This window comes from Mya arenaria, chromosome 3 (genome assembly GCF_026914265.1).
Source record: "Mya arenaria isolate MELC-2E11 chromosome 3, ASM2691426v1".
NCBI lineage: Eukaryota > Metazoa > Mollusca > Bivalvia > Myida > Myidae > Mya > Mya arenaria.
In genome coordinates, this window is record NC_069124.1 from 14,096,431 (window position 1) to 14,115,227 (window position 18,797).

Sequence of the window (18,797 nt, forward strand, 5' to 3'; positions counted from 1 at the left end):
CCATGATTATTATAACACTTGTGTCAAGTTATGCTATATTTTAAGACTTTAATAATAGTGTTGTCTGTATATTTGGCCAGAGATATTATTCATAAAGGATGCCTTTTGCACGTCTTCATATTTCACAAGAAATTCAATCCCCAGAAATGAATATTACCCTTTAAGGATATGTCACAAATCTGATCCTACGTCGTTACTCGCAACAGCGTTTCGGAGCGGCTTTGCGACAGCTTCACTTGTAATCCGTGACAATTCGCTTTGTTGGTTATGAAACTTGGTAACCAGCACTGTCATATTTCACTCGCTGGTTTCTTGGACCAGGTGCACAGGTGGCCATTATAAGATCATACGTAAGATATTAGAAGATTAATTAACAATAGAGAGATGTATGCCCTAGCATTAATTGAAATTCTCCAGGATATATAGACAGTTTTATTAAATCTGACACCTGAGTTCACCGCTGTTTGTGGTTGTCTAACATTTTCCCCATATTCAGCACGTACTTTGGCATTTTCCAGGGTAATTTAGTGATTGAGGGTTAATAAAGGCCTCATAAAACTGAAACTAATTTTGTAATTTAAAAATATAATTTTAATAAAGGAAATGAAATACTTCTAAGAAATACGAAACGTAAATGCATACTTGTATATATTAAATTATACCAGCTATAATGTTGATTAAAGTTGGTGTGTAAAGAGTGCGCAAAAATGACGTTGTTCTCTCTTAAAACTAATATTACATAACTTATTTGAATAAGAACATAAACTATGACAATCCAAGTCAGATTAGTTATATCTTAAAATCTTGCGAGCATTATTTCAATTTACGGTCTAGATGTTCACGTAAAGATTGACTGCTCCTTCTATTATATCGATCCCGTGATGTCTTAGATCAAAGAATATCTTGTGTAGCAGCAAATTCTCGTCTTAGACGAGGGATCTGATATGTTCTGAGCTGTCGTCTCGAATTAGCGCCGATGGACGTCAAACTGCCCCGCAAATGCCTGCCCACCGGATACAAAATGAAGTTACAACTCCCAGAAGCATAGCATGATGTAGCTTATTCTCTCGCAAAGCCGCGACGTCATGCAAAATACAGTGGTACACGTGGAATAATTGTCATTTCCAATTCCAGAGAAAGTTCCGTTGCCATGGTTACGATGATGTTCGTGTCCCGTCTAGGAATTAATTGGCCGTTCCGTTTTCTCCAGTGCTTGGAATCATGAAGAATGTTGTAGTTTGTTTTAGAACGATGAGGTTGAACTCAGATGGAATAATTATACAAATAAAATAGTCCCTCCATCAATTTCCATCGGGAAAGGGGTATTTGAATCGGTCTGGAATGATTTCCCGGCTCGCAGAGTGATGGTATAATGATGGTTTGTTTTGCCGGCGTGAAATGGAATTCTGATGAACTACTGGCTTGGAAAACGAGTCCATTTCCAAAAATAATGGAGACGTCACTCAGTCTTAAACAAACCTACCATTTTTCATTCAAATTGCTTTACATTTGCAGCATTTTTTCTTGCCGTTCATGTGGTATAAATAAAGAAATGTGTATTCGTCTGTATTCTTGATAGATGGTAGCTTCAACGTGTGACCAATAAACATGTACTACCAATGTTCGTGTATACATGTTGTGTATAGCACGTGACACACTCAAATAATTCCTTTGTATATTGTATTGACTCCGTTTGCAATAAAATATTCATTGAAATAATTAGTAAAATATGTAAAAACTGCTTTATCTTTAAAGTTAAATAACAACACCGCGGCCTATAATACTTGAATGCTACTTAAATAAATTATTACATATAAAATGCATGCAGGCATTATGAAGGCATAATCATACGGAGGCATATGGTATATGAAAATGAATGCAAGTATATTACAATGAATGCAAACATCAAAATCATGTATGCGTAATAAAACATATAGACTAGTATACTTATATGACGACACTACAGTATGGTTCAAAAAAGGGGAGGGTTAGCGGGTGTAAACAAAGCAAACACATGCCTTTACGCTGCAGCCAGAATGAAATTAATAAATTTTCTGTATGTGTCATTAAGAATTTACTTGATGGTAAAACACGTTACTAATACAAATTCTAATCCAAAAATAATGATTTGGAGCCAGAAGCCTAAGTTTGCGGGTCATGGCGGGCGAGTGTCGATGGGTTCCGTGCAGCACGATATTTGTTCATCCCGGGCAAATACGTGACGGATGGACCTGTCAATTAACTACCATATTTCACAATTACGAAAATACACAGTAGTCGAGGTGCCAGCCCTAAATCTACTTTCCTGAAATTCGTTACCATGGCAATCATCCCTGGAGGCCTATCAGCGGCAATGAACTGTCTGCGTGCAACGATAAGTCTCAATCGAAATGTAACAAATTACTAGGCAGTGAGACTGGCTTTTACCGTTTAGGGAACGGTTATTATTAATATTTGATTAGCGGTATTGCCTTTTTGTGCGTCTGGTCTTTTCTGGGGAGTATCGCTGAATGGATACTTTAATTGAGGAGCGATTGTATTTCATGAAGCATTTAAAGCATATGGCACTCTTAGAGCCTCGCATTTTCCCGAATTCCGTCAAAATGGCACGAGTAATTTGGTATAACGTCAGGAAGTGGGAACTTCGTTTATATCGAGGCGATTTTTAACGCGCGTCTATGTAACACCTCGAGTAAAAAGAAAACAAATCGTTGTCTGTGAAATAGTGTGAATATTCTGTGAACAAAAGAAATAGAATTGCAAAAAAGAGTCAAATATTCGTTTTTACAAGACGAGAAAGAGTTGGCAACGTTGTCTGTGAAACAAGTTTGAAATTGTTGAGCTGAAACCTGGCTCATACTACACTTGGGAAGATGAGAAACTATTTATAATGTTCCTTTCATGCCTTAAGTTAAATGTTTATGTATTAAGTATTGCCTTCACATATACACATGTCATAATTCAGGTGTTGGCGTACATCGACTACCTGCACGGGAAGTGGAACTTCAACGAGGTTCGTGCCATCTTCGCCCGCCGCTACCTACTACAGAATGTGGCCATCGAGATCTTCCTTGCTAACAGGAGTAAGTTCCCCTGTGTTCCCCGTACCTCACATCCGTAGACAGCGCTGGTTGACGTGGGGAAATAAGAAAAATGCACAGATGCAAGTGAATGATCTTACTGAACACGTGATATGCTACTCAGTGTACCTTTTAAATTAACTTCGAAAATGTGTTTTATCTTGTCAAGCCTTGGTTATTTTCGGCGTCGTGCAACAAAATATAACATTGTGCCGTAACTCAAACATCATTGAAGATATTAATACGAAACACATCTTGACATTAACAAAGGAAGAATCCGGCTAAATAGTTCTAAAGTTGTATTCCTTGACCATCTCGGTGAAACGATTGTTGCGATCTTGTTTAAAGATAAATATCGCACGAAGATGGGTATGGTTTTAACATAAGAAATATACATTGACTACCATTGAAATATTTACTATTTAAAGGGAAGCAACTCATATATCTTTCAGTTGTATTGATAGTCTCCCCTCCATTACTTTCTTTGCAGACAGAGGTACATTGCACAGGACAGTTTTATTTAAGTTAACCATCGCCAGTCTTAACTTTTATTCTCTCTAACATGATTATAATATTAATAGTAGTAGGTTTTGCCAGACATATCCACATGTCCACTTTCAGTGTGCACAGTCTGTTAAATAGAATAACTACATATGTAAAAAAAAATATAATATATTCCACAAAAATATGGTCTGTATGGGTATATATATCTAACTAAGCCTGTTAAGTAGAATTTTAATACCACATTAACAAAGAGAAACGATTATTAGAAACGGAGAATAGCAGCTAGATTTCACACACAAAATAGGCAATGCATAGAAAACACATTGGACTTTTTCTTTGTGTGAAATAATTTTCTTTTATAAATGTAATGATCCTACCCAAATCTGTATAAATTAACAGAAGAAATGCATCTAATTTCCAACAACATGTTTCCCTACTTTCCCAGATATGGTGACATACATGTATATAACATGTTATGTTTGTGCATTGTATACATTAAACAAAACGTATATCATTGTGTTTTTTCCTTATACCCAATTCAATATTCATAGTAAATTCATTGTAGTTTTTGGTATTTATTATTCTTTTCAGTAAGATCATTTATACATGTTTTAAACATTGCCTGCCTATCAATTTAAAACACTTCAGTTTTGCTTAAAAAATGCTTAAGCTTATATCTGAGATGTTCTTAATGCATGTTTTTAAAAGATCTGTACTGAATTGTTTCAGCTGCAATCATGTTTGCATTCCCGGACCATGCCACGGTGAAGAAAGTGATAGCTGCCCTGCCCCGGGTTGGTGTGGGTGTCAAATATGGGCTCAGTCAGTCAAGGTAAGGATAGAAACCCAATATCTTAACAGTCATAACGATCCTAAGTGGCATTCATGTCTGTGATATGGTGAAGAAAGTTACAGCCGCCCTGCCGCAAGTCGTTTGGGTGTCAAATATGGGCTTCGGAAAGTTTAGTTACGTGTAGGGAATAGGAACATCCTTGGCAGTTGTAATGGACAGAAGCGGGTAGCAGTTTGTTTTGATTTTATCTGGAGATAACCCCCAAAATGTCAATCTCCTAGATAAAGTATATGCCAATCTGTCTGCATGTAGCTATGTAATTGACAAGAGTGTGCTATAATAGAAACCCCAGTGTTAGTATATAAGGGAAATAAATGCTACATTTCTTACTATTAAGTTGTTTGCTGAATTCAGTTTTACAGATCATGTACACATATTCTAATAGTTTAATGTTTAGATCAGAGTAGAATTTCATTACTTGTGTAACAAGATTTCCATTAACAATTTTGCTGCCTTGTGTCTGTTCCAGGAGAATGTCATCAGCGTCTGGCAAGCAGCTGTTCAAGATGTCGTCCATGACTCAGAAATGGCAGCGACGGGAAATCTCCAACTTTGACTATCTGATGTACCTCAACACAATAGCTGGTACGGGACCCTTTCCCAAGTTCAATTAAAACTGTACAGTGTTTTTTATGAACATTGCAAGAGATATTCATCCTTGAATGTGCAATCCCTAGGTTGCTGCGTAGAAGATTCTTAGATTTTACATTTTGTGGATAGGAAAATGTTAGTATTGGTAATATTTGTGCATTTGAGCCGCATGCATTAAATATTGATAAACAAAAAGGATGTTTTCTTTATTCACTTTATAAATATACATAACCATGTTAATGAATAGACCTCATTTTAGAAGAGATAGAAAAGGTTACACTGAGAGGTAATAACCTGTTAACATAATTGTACATACATGTAGTTCTATATGACTGAATTAAATAAAAAAGTGTTTTTTGGTCATGGTACATGACATTCCATTAAAGATGTAATGCACATAAACCCCAATATTCTTATTACATGTCAACCCAAATTCATTTATTCTCAGGTCGGACATACAACGACTTAAACCAGTACCCCGTGTTCCCGTGGGTGATTGTCAACTATGACACAGACGAGCTGGATCTCTCTCAACCCAACAACTTCAGAGATTTGTCTAAGGTATAGCCACACTAAGCTTTTAGCCTGTCCTTATATCACCCGGATATTGAAAGCTAAACTTCTAAAGGAGTTGTCTTCTTTCAGTCTGCTTATGACCAGAATAGGAAGATGTTACTCCAAACATTTTAGTTTATAAAGTGGAGGGACAATAAACATGGATAATATTTGTAGCACATCACTGTCTGTAACCACAAACGTCTTTCTCGATCTTAGAAAATAAAAGTCTTAATGATATATATAGGGTAAAAAAAAATGATAAAAACCCCTGTGTCTGTTACAAACAAAAAATGTTCCAAAAAAAACAAAAAACATTGCAATCAATGTTGGTTAACAGAGTTCTATATTAAATATACTATATTCAACATCACATTTTCATATCTTGTATTTCAGCCTATTGGTGCATTGAACCCAGGGCGTCGTGAGTTTTTTGAGGAGCGTTACAACTCGTGGGAACATGACCAGATCCCACCATTCCACTACGGCACCCACTACTCAACCTCTGCGTTCACACTTAACTGGCTTATCAGGGTGGTATGTAGCCTGTAGGAACATTCCTGCACAATGTTTTATTTGTATGGGAAACATAATCAGATGGCACCTTTCCACTGCTGCAGATACTTTTCAACTTCAGCATCCATTTTTCAAGAAGTACACTTGCTGAATGTGGAAAATGTAGAATAAGAACATAATGAAATCACACTCTTACCGTGTTCCACTACAACATTCACTAGTAAACCACTGTGGTTGTGGCTTTTTAAGTGTGTATATAGATTAATACAATACAAAAATCTGGTTGTGAACACTCTTTCAGAAAGAAATTGAATTTGATTATTTTGTTCATGTAGTGTTATGTTCTGTTCTGTTTGGTGGTTTTCTTTCTAAGCCTAATGGAGGATTAACGGTTTACCCATTGTAGACTTAAGGTCTTCGATGGTGAAATGGAAATAAACTGAGATAACTGAAATTCACACATTGTAAGAGTATGCTGTATATTGTTAAGACGGTTATTTGGTGTAAAAAGACACATGTACACTAAAACATGTACAATTATTCAACCATGAATATCATAAGTTCTTTATCAATCCTATCACACTTCCATTCCTATCCCATATGTTTATTCCACCAGGAGCCGTTCACCACAATGTTCCTGAACCTACAAGGTGGGAAGTTTGACCACGCTGACCGCACATTCCACTCTATCTCCCAGGCGTGGAAAAACTGTCAGCGGGATACATCTGATGTCAAGGTCAGTAAGATATTGCTACAGTAGGTAATGGTGTTTGAAGTTATTTCATGCTTAATTTAAAATTAACGCTGAATTATGTCCTGATAAACTTGCTGTGTGAAATAATAATAATGAATGTAAAGACATACATTGCTCTGAAGTAAAATTAATGACGCCAATTCTGGTATGATGTCATTTGGCTTAAATTAAGCAGGATTTTCCTTTTCAGTATCAATTAATTATTAAGAAGCTTGAAAATTATATTAATTGGTTCAGTGTAAAATAAGTATAAAATTTAACTTAGTAGACACGAACGCTAAATATTACAATTGTCAAGAATAACGTTTGGTGCTCAATCCGTGAAAGTTAGTGCAATAGTGAATGATTGTCCATGCAATTGGGTTTATAATCTGTTACTGAGGCCGAATGACCAATCACAATGGCGAATAAGGGATTTATTGATGGCTTTACTGTTGCATTGATATTACTTGAGTTTCATTTATGCTTTCACTATTTTAGGCCCTCCTATATGAGATGTGTAATTTGTTTAAGACTTCAAATGTATCAAAAATGAGATGTGACTGTAAGTGTAACAAAAAGTCAGAACTAACAAAATTTGTGTATTGTACTCTTTCATGTTTGTTTTGAAGTAGTTTCAACTTCTAAAATTTAATGGAATTAAATATAAATTTAACCCAAAATAAACAATGTTTGTACTTTTTTTTGCAGGAGCTAATCCCCGAGTTTTTCGTGCTCCCTGAGATGTTTATGAACACAAACCGTTACCAGCTGGGCAACCTTGATGAAGGGGACCAGGTGACTGACGTTGTCCTGCCTCGCTGGGCCAAGAGTGCCGAGGACTTTGTTAGGATCAACAGAATGGTAGGATATGTCCTGTAGAGGTTTCTGATAAGGTAGACAATGAGTTAAACCATTTAAATAATGAGGCAAGTTGTATGTGTACTGTGTACAATAATGGAAAATAAAAGGTATGTACTGCATTTTGAAAGAAAATGAGTAACAATATTCAATGGCAAAACATGCTGAGGTTGTCAAGATTAAATTTTTCAGGTAGAGAATAGTCTAGTGGTATAGGTGTCGCCTCTCACCAAAGAGGTTGTGGGTTTCATCCCTGCCAGGGCTACATTCTCATAGCCTCTCAAAATGGACACCAGTTTCTGGTTTCCGCCTCGGAAACAGACTCGAGCATGATTCTATAAGCTGTCAGCTTTCGTCACAATCAAACTAAAAGAAATTACTATAAACTAAGAATAACAGGATGGTAGAATATGTCGTCTTTGTGGTGAAAAAGAAAATGACTATCATTTTACAGGACTTCATGTGTGGAGGAATAAATGATTTGGAAGGTTGTACCATCAATTCAAAGGAATTTAAGTCATTGTGTTCTTGGTGACTGTTGCTAATTTACAAAGAGTCAAAGACCTGAATTTTCAGTTCATTTGTGTAGCTTTATACTTTTAGAGACTTTGCAGTGACCTAAGATACTTAAACCACCTTGACCAAGTACTGCATGTAGGTACCTAGTTGTGCTATCAGATTCCTGCTTACAATTCTAGACATGTTGCCCTATTCTAATTGCAGGCTTTGGAGTCCGAGTTTGTATCTTGCCAGCTGCATCACTGGATTGATTTAATCTTCGGATATAAACAGAGAGGTATGTTTTTAGAATTCATTAAAATCTTTTAATCATGCTAGATAAATAGTCCACTTTAAGCGAATTCCATTGAACTTACTTTATTATGTAACACTAATGTGACCAAGACGGGCGGTAATCTAAAAGGGTTAAATGATATTTTTATGATGCTGACCATATTCCATGCTAATCATAGGACCAGAGGCGACTCGAGCAACCAATGTGTTCTACTACCTGACCTATGAGGGCAGTGTAAACCTGGAGTCTATGACTGATCCGGTCATGAAAGAGGTACATAATACATGTATACTTCTTACTGGGCTTCAATGTATGACAGAAGAATTTGCAATAGGCTATTTCCTTCATTATTCAAAGGTTGACTCAATTTATAAAAAAAAAAACCTTGTACTAAATCACAGGTTGTTTACACAGATGATAATTATGTAGGATCACAATAGTAACGTCTTATTTTTGTCCATTACCAGATGTACATGTTTAAGCCTGTGAGATTATAACTATCAAACTTCAATTACAACATGCTTTTACCATTCATGTTTGTCATTTTGAAAATAAATCCAATCAACGAATACATATACATGTTTCTTTGAAAAGATCTTGCTGGAAATAAAACTGTTTTCCTCAAGATACCTTATTGTGTTATGGATTTTACCGATACACTGTCTTTTGTAGGCTATAGAGAACCAGATCCGTTGTTTTGGTCAGACACCGACCCAGTTGTTAGCTGAACCCCACCCACCCCGCAGCTCTGTAATGCATCTGGTAAGAGTTACACCTCCTTGAGTAGAGATGTTGCCCAAATATTTCCATGTATGGATGATCCGTATAAAATTAATCATCATATCCCAGTACATATATTACAATGTACTGCCCTATTTTACTTCCATCCTTAGTACACATTAATCAAGTTTATAGTCTTATAACATGGATGGAATATTCTTCAAAAAAACCTTTTCATTATTCCATGAAATTGATAACATAATGTCTTTCTCAGACAAACTAACATTTTCTAAAAAAAAATATAACATAACTTATGGTGCAGGAGTGACATTATTACTCCCCTTGCAATAATTTCTTATCATTCTTGTATATGCTTCGATTTTTAATTCATTGTAGCTTAATCTTTTTGAAACTATTTTGCAGTTGACACAAAATTATAGCAAAGCAAATAGAAGCATTTTGAAAAAGGTGTAGTGTCCACTTTAAGTTATGGTGGTGGATGTATTCCCATGGTTACCAAAGCATTGGTTTAGATTGATCTAGATAATAAAAGGTGTATTTATTTATTTGGAAATGGTTCATCATTATTTTACTGTGAGGGTTCACCATTTACTGTAACCATTTACTGTAAGGGTTCACCATTTACTGTAAGGGTTCACCATTTACTGTTAGGGTTCACCATTTACTGTAAGGGTTCACCATTTACTGTAAGGGTTCACCATTTACTGTAAGGGTTCACCATTTACTGTAACGGTTAACCATTTACTGTAAGGGTTCACCATTTACTGTAAGGGTTCACCATTTACTGTAAGAGTTCACCATTTACTGTAAGTGTTCACCATTTACTGTTAGTGTTCACCATTTACTGTAAGTGTTCACCATTTACTGTTAGAGTTCACCATTTACTGTAAGGGTTCACCATTTACTGTAAGAGTTCACCATTTACTGTAAGGGTTCACCATTTACTGTAACCATTTACTGTAAGGGTTCACCATTTACTGTAAGGGTTCACCATTTACTGTTAGTGTTCACCATTTACTGTTAGGGTTCACCATTTACTGTAAGTGTTCACCATTTACTGTTAGTGTTCACCATTTACTGTAAGGGTTCACCATTTACTGTAACCATTTACTGTAAGGGTTCACCATTTACTGTAAGGGTTCACCATTTACTGTTGGTGTTCACCATTTACTGTTAGGGTTCACCATTTACTGTTAGTGTTCACCATTTACTGTTAGTGTTCACCATTTACTGTAAGGGTTCACCATTTACTGTAAGGGTTCACCATTTACTGTTAGTGTTCACCATTTACTGTTAGGGTTCACCATTTACTGTAAGGGTTCACCATTTACACCATTTACTGTAAGGGTTCACCATTTACTGTTAGTGTTCACCATTTACTGTTAGGGTTCACCATTTACTGTAAGTGTTCACCATTTACTGTTAGTGTTCACCATTTACTGTTAGGGTTCACCATTTACTGTAAGTGTTCACCATTTACTGTTAGTGTTCACCATTTACTGTAAGTGTTCACCATTTACTGTAAGTGTTCACCATTTACTGTAAGTGTTCACCATTTACTGTTAGTGTTCACCATTTACTGTAAGTGTTCACCATTTACTGTTAGGGTTCACCATTTACTGTAAGTGTTCACCATTTACTGTAAGTGTTCACCATTTACTGTTAGTGTTCACCATTTACTGTAAGTGTTCACCATTTACTGTTAGGGTTCACCATTTACTGTAAGGGTTCAACATTTACTGTTAGTGTTCACCATTTACTGTTAGTGTTCACCATTTACTGTTAAGGTTCACCATTTACTGTAAGGGTTTACCATTTACTGTAAGGGTTCACCATTTACTGTAAGGGTTCACCATTTACTGTTAGGGTTCACCATTTACTGTTAGTGTTCACCATTTACTGTAAGGGTTCACCATTTACTGTTAGGGTTCACCATTTACTGTTAGGGTTCACCATTTACTGTTAGGGTTCACCATTTACTGTTAGTGTTCACCATTTACTGTTAGTGTTCACCATTTACTGTAAGGGTTCACCATTTACTGTAAGGGTTCACCATTTACTGTTAGGGTTCACCATTTACTGTTAGGGTTCACCATTCACTGTTAGGGTTCACCATTTACTGTTAGTGTTCACCATTTACTGTAAGGGTTCACCATTTACTGTTAGGGTTCACCATTTACTGTAAGGGTTCACCATTTACTGTAAGGGTTCACCATTTACTGTTAGTGTTCACCATTTACTGTTAGGGTTCACCATTTACTGTAAGGGTTCACCATTTACTGTTAGTGTTCACCATTTACTGTAAGGGTTCACCATTTACTGTAAGGGTTCACCATTTACTGTTAGGGTTCACCATTTACTGTAAGTGTTCACCATTTACTGTTAGGGTTCACCATTTACTGTTAGTGTTCACCATTTACTGTTAGGGTTCACCATTTACTGTAAGGGTTCACCATTTACTGTTAGGGTTCACCATTTACTGTAAGGGTTCACCATTTACTGTAAGGGTTCACCATTTACTGTAAGGGTTCACCATTTACTGTAAGGGTTCACCATTTACTGTTAGGGTTCACCATTTACTGTAAGTGTTCACCATTTACTGTAAGTGTTCACCATTTACTGTTAGGGTTCAGCATTTACTGTAAGTGTTCACCATTTACTGTTAGGGTTCACCATTTACTGTAAGTGTTCACCATTTACTGTAAGTGTTCACCATTTACTGTAAGGGTTCACCATTTACTGTAAGGGTTCACCATTTACTGTGAGGGTTCACCATTTACTGTTAGGGTTCAACATTTACTGTAAGGGTTCACCATTTACTGTAAGGGTTCACCATTTACTGTTAGGGTTCAACATTTACTGTAAGGGTTCACCATTTACTGTTAGGGTTCACCATTTACTGTTAGGGTTCACCATTTACTGTTAGTGTTCACCATTTACTGTAAGGGTTCACCATTTACTGTTAGGGTTCACCATTTACTGTTAGGGTTCACCATTTACTGTTAGGGTTCACCATTTACTGTTAGGGTTCACCATTTACTGTAAGGGTTCACCATTTACTGTAAGGGTTCACCATTTACTGTTAGGGTTCACCATTTACTGTAAGGGTTCACCATTTACTGTTAGTGTTCACCATTTACTGTAAGGGTTCACCATTTACTGTAAGGGTTCACCATTTACTGTTAGGGTTCACCATTTACTGTAAGTGTTCACCATTTACTGTTAGGGTTCACCATTTACTGTAAGGGTTCACCATTTACTGTAAGTGTTCACCATTTACTGTAAGGGTTCACCATTTACTGTAAGGGTTCACCATTTACTGTAAGGGTTCACCATTTACTGTAAGGGTTCACCATTTACTGTAAGGGTTCACCATTTACTGTAAGGGTTCACCATTTACTGTAAGGGTTCACCATTTACTGTTAGGGTTCACCATTTACTGTTAGGGTTCAACATTTACTGTAAGGGTTCACCATTTACTGTAAGGGTTCACCATTTACTGTAAGGGTTCACCATTTACTGTAAGGGTTCACCATTTACTGTAAGGGTTCACCATTTACTGTTAGGGTTCACCATTTACTGTTAGGGTTCACCATTTACTGTTAGGGTTCACCATTTACTGTTAGTGTTCACCATTTACTGTTAGTGTTCACCATTTACTGTAAGGGTTCAACATTTACTGTGAGGGTTCACCATTTACTGTAACCATTTACTGTAAGGGTTCACCATTTACTGTAAGGGTTCAACATTTACTGTGAGGGTTCACCATTTACTGTAACCATTTACTGTAAGTGTTCACCATTTACTGTAAGGGTTCAACATTTACTGTGAGGGTTCACCATTTACTGTAACCATTTACTGTAAGGGTTCACCATTTACTGTAAGGGTTCACCATTTACTGTAAGGGTTCACCATTTACTGTAAGGATTTACCATTTACTGTTAGTGTTCACCATTTACTGTAAGGGTTCACCATTTACTGTGAGGGTTCACCATTTACTGTAACCATTTACTGTAAGGGTTCACCATTTACTGTAAGGGTTCACCATTTACTGTAAGGGTTCACCATTTACTGTAAGGATTTACCATTTACTGTTAGGGTTCACCATTTACTGTTAGTGTTTACCATTTACTGTAAGGGTTCACCATTTACTGTAAGGGTTCACCATTTACTGTAAGAGTTCACCATTTACTGTAACGGTTTACCATTTACTGTAAGGGTTCACCATTTACTGTTAGGGTTTACCATTTACTGTTAGGGTTCACCATTTACTGTAAGGGTTCACCATTTACTGTTAGGGTTTACCATTTACTGTAAGGGTTCACCATTTACTGTAAGGGTTCACCATTTACTGTAAGGGTTCACCATTTACTGTAAGGGTTCACCATTTACTGTAAGGGTTCACCATTTACTGTAAGGGTTCACCATTTACTGTAAGAGTTCACCATTTACTGTAACGGTTTACCATTTACTGTAAGGGTTCACCATTTACTGTTAGGGTTTACCATTTACTGTAAGGGTTCACCATTTACTGTTAGGGTTTACCATTTACTGTAAGGGTTCACCATTTACTGTTAGGGTTCACCATTTACTGTAAGGGTTCAACATTTACTGTTAGGGTTCACCATTTACTGTTAGGGTTCACCATTTACTGTAACCATTTACTGTAAGGGTTCACCATTTACTGTAAGGGTTCACCATTTACTGTTAGGGTTCACCATTTACTGTTAGGGTTCACCATTTACTGTTAGGGTTCACCATTTACTGTTAGGGTTCAACATTTACTGTTAGGGTTCAACATTTACTGTTAGGGTTCACCATTTACTGTTAGGGTTCACCATTTACTGTTAGGGTTCACCATTTACTGTTAGGGTTCACCATTTACTGTAAGGGTTCAACATTTACTGTTAGGGTTCAACATTTACTGTTAGGGTTCACCATTTACTGTAACCATTTACTGTAAGGGTTCACCATTTACTGTAAGGGTTCACCATTTACTGTTAGGGTTCACCATTTACTGTTAGGGTTCACCATTTACTGTTAGGGTTCACCATTTACTGTAAGGGTTCAACATTTACTGTTAGGGTTCAACATTTACTGTTAGGGTTCACCATTTACTGTAACCATTTACTGTAAGGGTTCACCATTTACTGTAAGGGTTCACCATTTACTGTTAGGGTTCACCATTTACTGTTAGGGTTCACCATTTACTGTTAGGGTTCACCATTTACTGTTAGGGTTCACCATTTACTGTAAGGGTTCACCATTTACTGTAAGGGTTCACCATTTACTGTAAGGGTTCACCATTTACTGTAAGGGTTCACCATTTACTGTTAGGGTTCACCATTTACTGTAAGGGTTCACCATTTACTGTAAGGGTTCACCATTTACTGTTAGGGTTCACCATTTACTGTAAGGGTTCACCATTTACTGTTAGGGTTCACCATTTACTGTTAGGGTTCACCATTTACTGTTAGGGTTCACCATTTACTGTTAGTGTTCACCATTTACTGTAAGGGTTCACCATTTACTGTAAGGGTTCACCATTTACTGTAAGGGTTCACCATTTACTGTAAGGGTTCACCATTTACTGTTAGGGTTCACCATTTACTGTGACGGTTTACCATTTACTGTAAGGGTTTACCATTTACTGTAAGGATTTACCATTTACTGTGAGGGTTTACCATTTACTGTAAGGGTTCACCATTTACTGTAAGAGTTCACCATTTACTGTAACGGTTTACCATTTACTGTAAGGGTTTACCATTTACTGTAAGGATTTACCATTTACTGTGAGGGTTTACCATTTACTGTAAGGGTTCACCATTTACTGTAAGGGTTCACCATTTACTGTAAGGGTTCACCATTTACTGTAAGGGTTCACCATTTACAGTAAGGGTTCACCATTTACTGTAAGGGTTTACCATTTACTGTAAGGGTTTACCATTTACTGTAACGGTTTACCATTTACTGTAAGAGTTCACCATTTACTGTAAGGGTTCACCATTTACTGTGAGGGTTCACCATTTACTGTGAGGGTTTACCATTTACTGTAACGGTTTACCATTTACTGTAAGGGTTCACCATTTACTGTAACGGTTTACCATTTACTGTAAGGGTTCACCATTTACTGTAAGAGTTCACCATTTACTGTAAGGGTTCACCATTTACTGTAAGGGTTTACCATTTACTGTAAGGGTTCACCATTTATTGTAAGGGTTCACCATTTACTGTTACGGTTCACAATTTACTGTAATGATTAACCTTTTACTGTAAGGGTTTACCATTTTACAGTAAGGGTTCACCATTTACTGTAAGGGTTCACCATTTATTTTATGCGTTCACCATTTACTGTAAGGGGTTTACCATTTATGGTGAGGGTTCATCATTTATTGTTAGGGTTCACCATTTTCTGTGAGAGTTTACTATTTACTGTAACAGTTTACTATTTACTGTAAGGGTTCACCATTAAACTAAGGTTCACCATTTCAATGTTTATAATATATCTTGGTTTCTGTATTGTTATTTCTGTGTTTAGGGTGGAAGTTTATATTTTAAATGTAAAACGTTTATTGCAGCTCTATGTGTACATGTACCCCACAAGCCCACTGTATTTTTTACAAGCATGCTTTCAAATATTTTAAGTCGTGCAGATGCTTACTTGATGTTGAATCAAAGACATTTCTGATATTTGATAAACATATATTGTTTTGATTAACCACAGGCACTAAAAATATTTCTACTCATACATGTATGCGGAAATTCCAAACATATTATGAGAAAAAAATAAATTTATGTTTTCTTATGTTTTCTTATATACTTTATACAAAAGAAATTGATAGTTCAAGATAATATTCAAGTCTTATCATACTGAATTGATACTGACTTTGATTTTTGATTACCATGAAAAATAAAATGCTTCAAATTTTCTATACAAATTCAATAATGAACATACAATTTATTGGTACAATATCATTTTCTGGCAGTCCCCGATGATGTTCACAAGCGTTCAGGATGATGTGTGTATGATCATGAAGTTCCTGTCTAACTCGCCAGTGTGTCACGTGTCGGCCAACACTCATCCTGCTGTCCCCGTGCCAGCTGTCACAACCATCACGTGCAATCATAACTTTGCCATCAACAGGTGGAACACAAACTACCAACGTGAGTCTATATTTGTATTTGTACATTTACATGAATTCCATAAAAGAGGATTGTAATTTATTCAAATTCAAGCTATGTGTGTGTGTGTGTCTTAGCAGTACAAGGTAGTGAGTCACCTTGTTAATATTACCAGATTTTAGTCAGGCATTCCATGCCATTATCGTGCCCTTTCCAAACTTCAAGACACACACAAAAAAGCCTCTAAATTTCCCAAGTCTTTCCAGCCATGGTTTTATGTTCATCTGCAAAAATTTATGAGGCTTGATCGCTGATAAAATGAAGAATCCTGTCGAGGCAATAGATATCACCTTTTTCACCTGTGATATGTTTTTTAAAACTACCCCATCCCCTCTATATTATACAGACCAGGGCACGCCGACTAGTCTTGGGTCCCCGGAGAATAAAGATGGAAAGGAAGCCACACCAAACCTGCCCCTGGCCATGGACCAACTACTGGGTAAGAGATCTTGCAAGGCCTAAAAAAAAAATTGTTTGGTTAGGGTTACATCCTTTTCAAAAATAGGTAGGCTTTTTATTTTTTTTATTTATTTTTTTTATTAGGCTTTATATAAGAATATCATTTTCATATTTGGAGAATGGAGTTAAAGCAATCTTCTGTATAAGCATTTAAGGTTTAAACTTCATATTGAAAAGCAATTAAAAAAAAAATAAAAAAAAAAAATGTTTTTGTTTTTTTTGTTTTTCATATTTTTTTCAAACTGACTATAAAAACGGTAGGGTCGGCGCCTATTCCGTAGGTAGGGTCGGGTAACCAAATGTTGTTGTTTTTAGGCCCAAGTATTTGTCTATCTAAAATTTCATTAATTAAGGTATATAGATGTTTAATGAAACAGCACTGTTCTTTGTCGTTGTCAGCATCAAATTGATCTTCTGGTAAATTTCTTACTTACTTTCATAGAGTAATCTTTACACTTAGCAATAGAAATGCGCTGTTCCTAAATTCTCCTTACACATGCCATTAGTAATACAATGTGCCTGCATTCTCCTTACACATGTATTTAGTAATACAATGTGCCTGCATTCTCCTTACACATGACATTTGTAATACAATGTGCCTGCATTCTCCTTACACATGACATTAGTAATACAATGTGCCTGCATTCTCCTTACACATGACATTAGTAATACAATGCGCCTGCATTCTCCTTACACATAACATTAGCAATGCTCTGTTCCTGCAGTCTCCTTACACATAACATAAGCAATGCCCAGTTCCTGCATTCTACCTAGGTTATATTAGCAATGCACCCTGTCTTCATTCTCCTTACACATTTCCAATGCACCATGCCTGCATTCTCCTTACACATAACATTTGCAATGCACCATGCTTGCATGGTCGTTACATCAATATTTATTTGATCTTATGTAAAATTATCACTTTTTAAGATCCACTGGCCAAAATGCCTAAATAGCTTAGGCAAAGCAGTGGTATCCATCATCCTCTTGTGTCTGTAAACATTTGCTTGTGAATGCAATACAGTCTCCAGTTTGGATTGTATCTCAATCAAACTTATACAGTAGTCAGTCGCTCTTAAAATGCTACAGCCCAAACTTGAAAGCAAACATATTTTCTAAGGGAGACAACTTTGTACATACATGTAGTTGTGTATTATTGTATCAGTTCTTTCCCTTTGCCTGAAGTGTTGCATAACAAAGTATTTTCAGTATATTACCAAACATGTCATGCCAGTACAGCATAGGCCCTCGTGGGCCTTTTGTTTCCGCAAATGTATTGTTGATCACAGGTCTACAGTGACAAAGCTTGGGTGACTAGCTGCTCAAAGGTAACAAGAGCCACTTAAGAACCACAGCAGAAAACCTTTTTGTCTTCATAGGAATATCCCACATTTTCTTTTTTCTTCAGTATTGAACACGGGCTTACAGCGACGAAGCCTGGGAGACAATTTTGATCAGCGACTCAAGGTGAATGCTAGCCACTTTGTTACTACCGCAGACAACCGCTTCATCTTTGCCTGCGGGCACTGGGACAAGAGCTTCAGGCTCTACCTGGCCGACACCGGTATGTTATATGTTATTGTAATGTACATTGTATTTAAGTGTTTTTGCATGTCCAACATATGCCTTTGGTTTTAAGAAGCTTATAGTAAGTAATATTGAGCTATTGTAAAACATATGAATTTTTTTTATAGACAATATAAGTTCATTGAGATAACACGAACTGCTTGTTTATAAAACAACATGTAGTGATTTATGGCAGAAACTTACCAGGGTACATGTAATTTAGACAGTGTACATGTATTGTAGATGTCAATACTGTTAATACGGAGACCACATTAAGGCAAGAATAAACATGTATATCTAGAAATGTACAGAAACAAAAGAAGCATTAAGCATATAAGTCGGTTTTGTTAAGTACATTTACGT

The 18,797-nt window shown here is 36.5% G+C and overlaps 1 protein-coding gene across 6 annotated transcripts in view; it reads left to right on the forward strand.

Moving 5' to 3' along the window:
• LOC128227282 (neurobeachin-like) overlaps positions 1-18,797 on the forward strand; it is a 144,108-nt gene that overhangs the window by 119,864 nt on the left and 5,447 nt on the right. For 4 of the 6 annotated variants that reach the window (XM_052937666.1, XM_052937668.1, XM_052937667.1 and 1 more), the window contains 14 exons: positions 2,966-3,083; positions 4,314-4,416; positions 4,907-5,022; positions 5,477-5,589; positions 5,980-6,120; positions 6,716-6,835; positions 7,544-7,696; positions 8,417-8,489; positions 8,665-8,759; positions 9,159-9,248; positions 9,630-9,674; positions 16,214-16,391; positions 16,756-16,848; positions 18,277-18,432. In XM_052937666.1, coding sequence (XP_052793626.1) covers positions 2,966-3,083; positions 4,314-4,416; positions 4,907-5,022; positions 5,477-5,589; positions 5,980-6,120; positions 6,716-6,835; positions 7,544-7,696; positions 8,417-8,489; positions 8,665-8,759; positions 9,159-9,248; positions 9,630-9,674; positions 16,214-16,391; positions 16,756-16,848; positions 18,277-18,432 — 1,594 coding nt within the window. The remainder of the gene's footprint in view (positions 1-2,965; positions 3,084-4,313; positions 4,417-4,906; positions 5,023-5,476; positions 5,590-5,979; positions 6,121-6,715; positions 6,836-7,543; positions 7,697-8,416; positions 8,490-8,664; positions 8,760-9,158; positions 9,249-9,629; positions 9,675-16,213; positions 16,392-16,755; positions 16,849-18,276; positions 18,433-18,797) is intronic. The other 2 variants (XM_052937669.1, XM_052937671.1) reach the window with 1 other exon arrangement.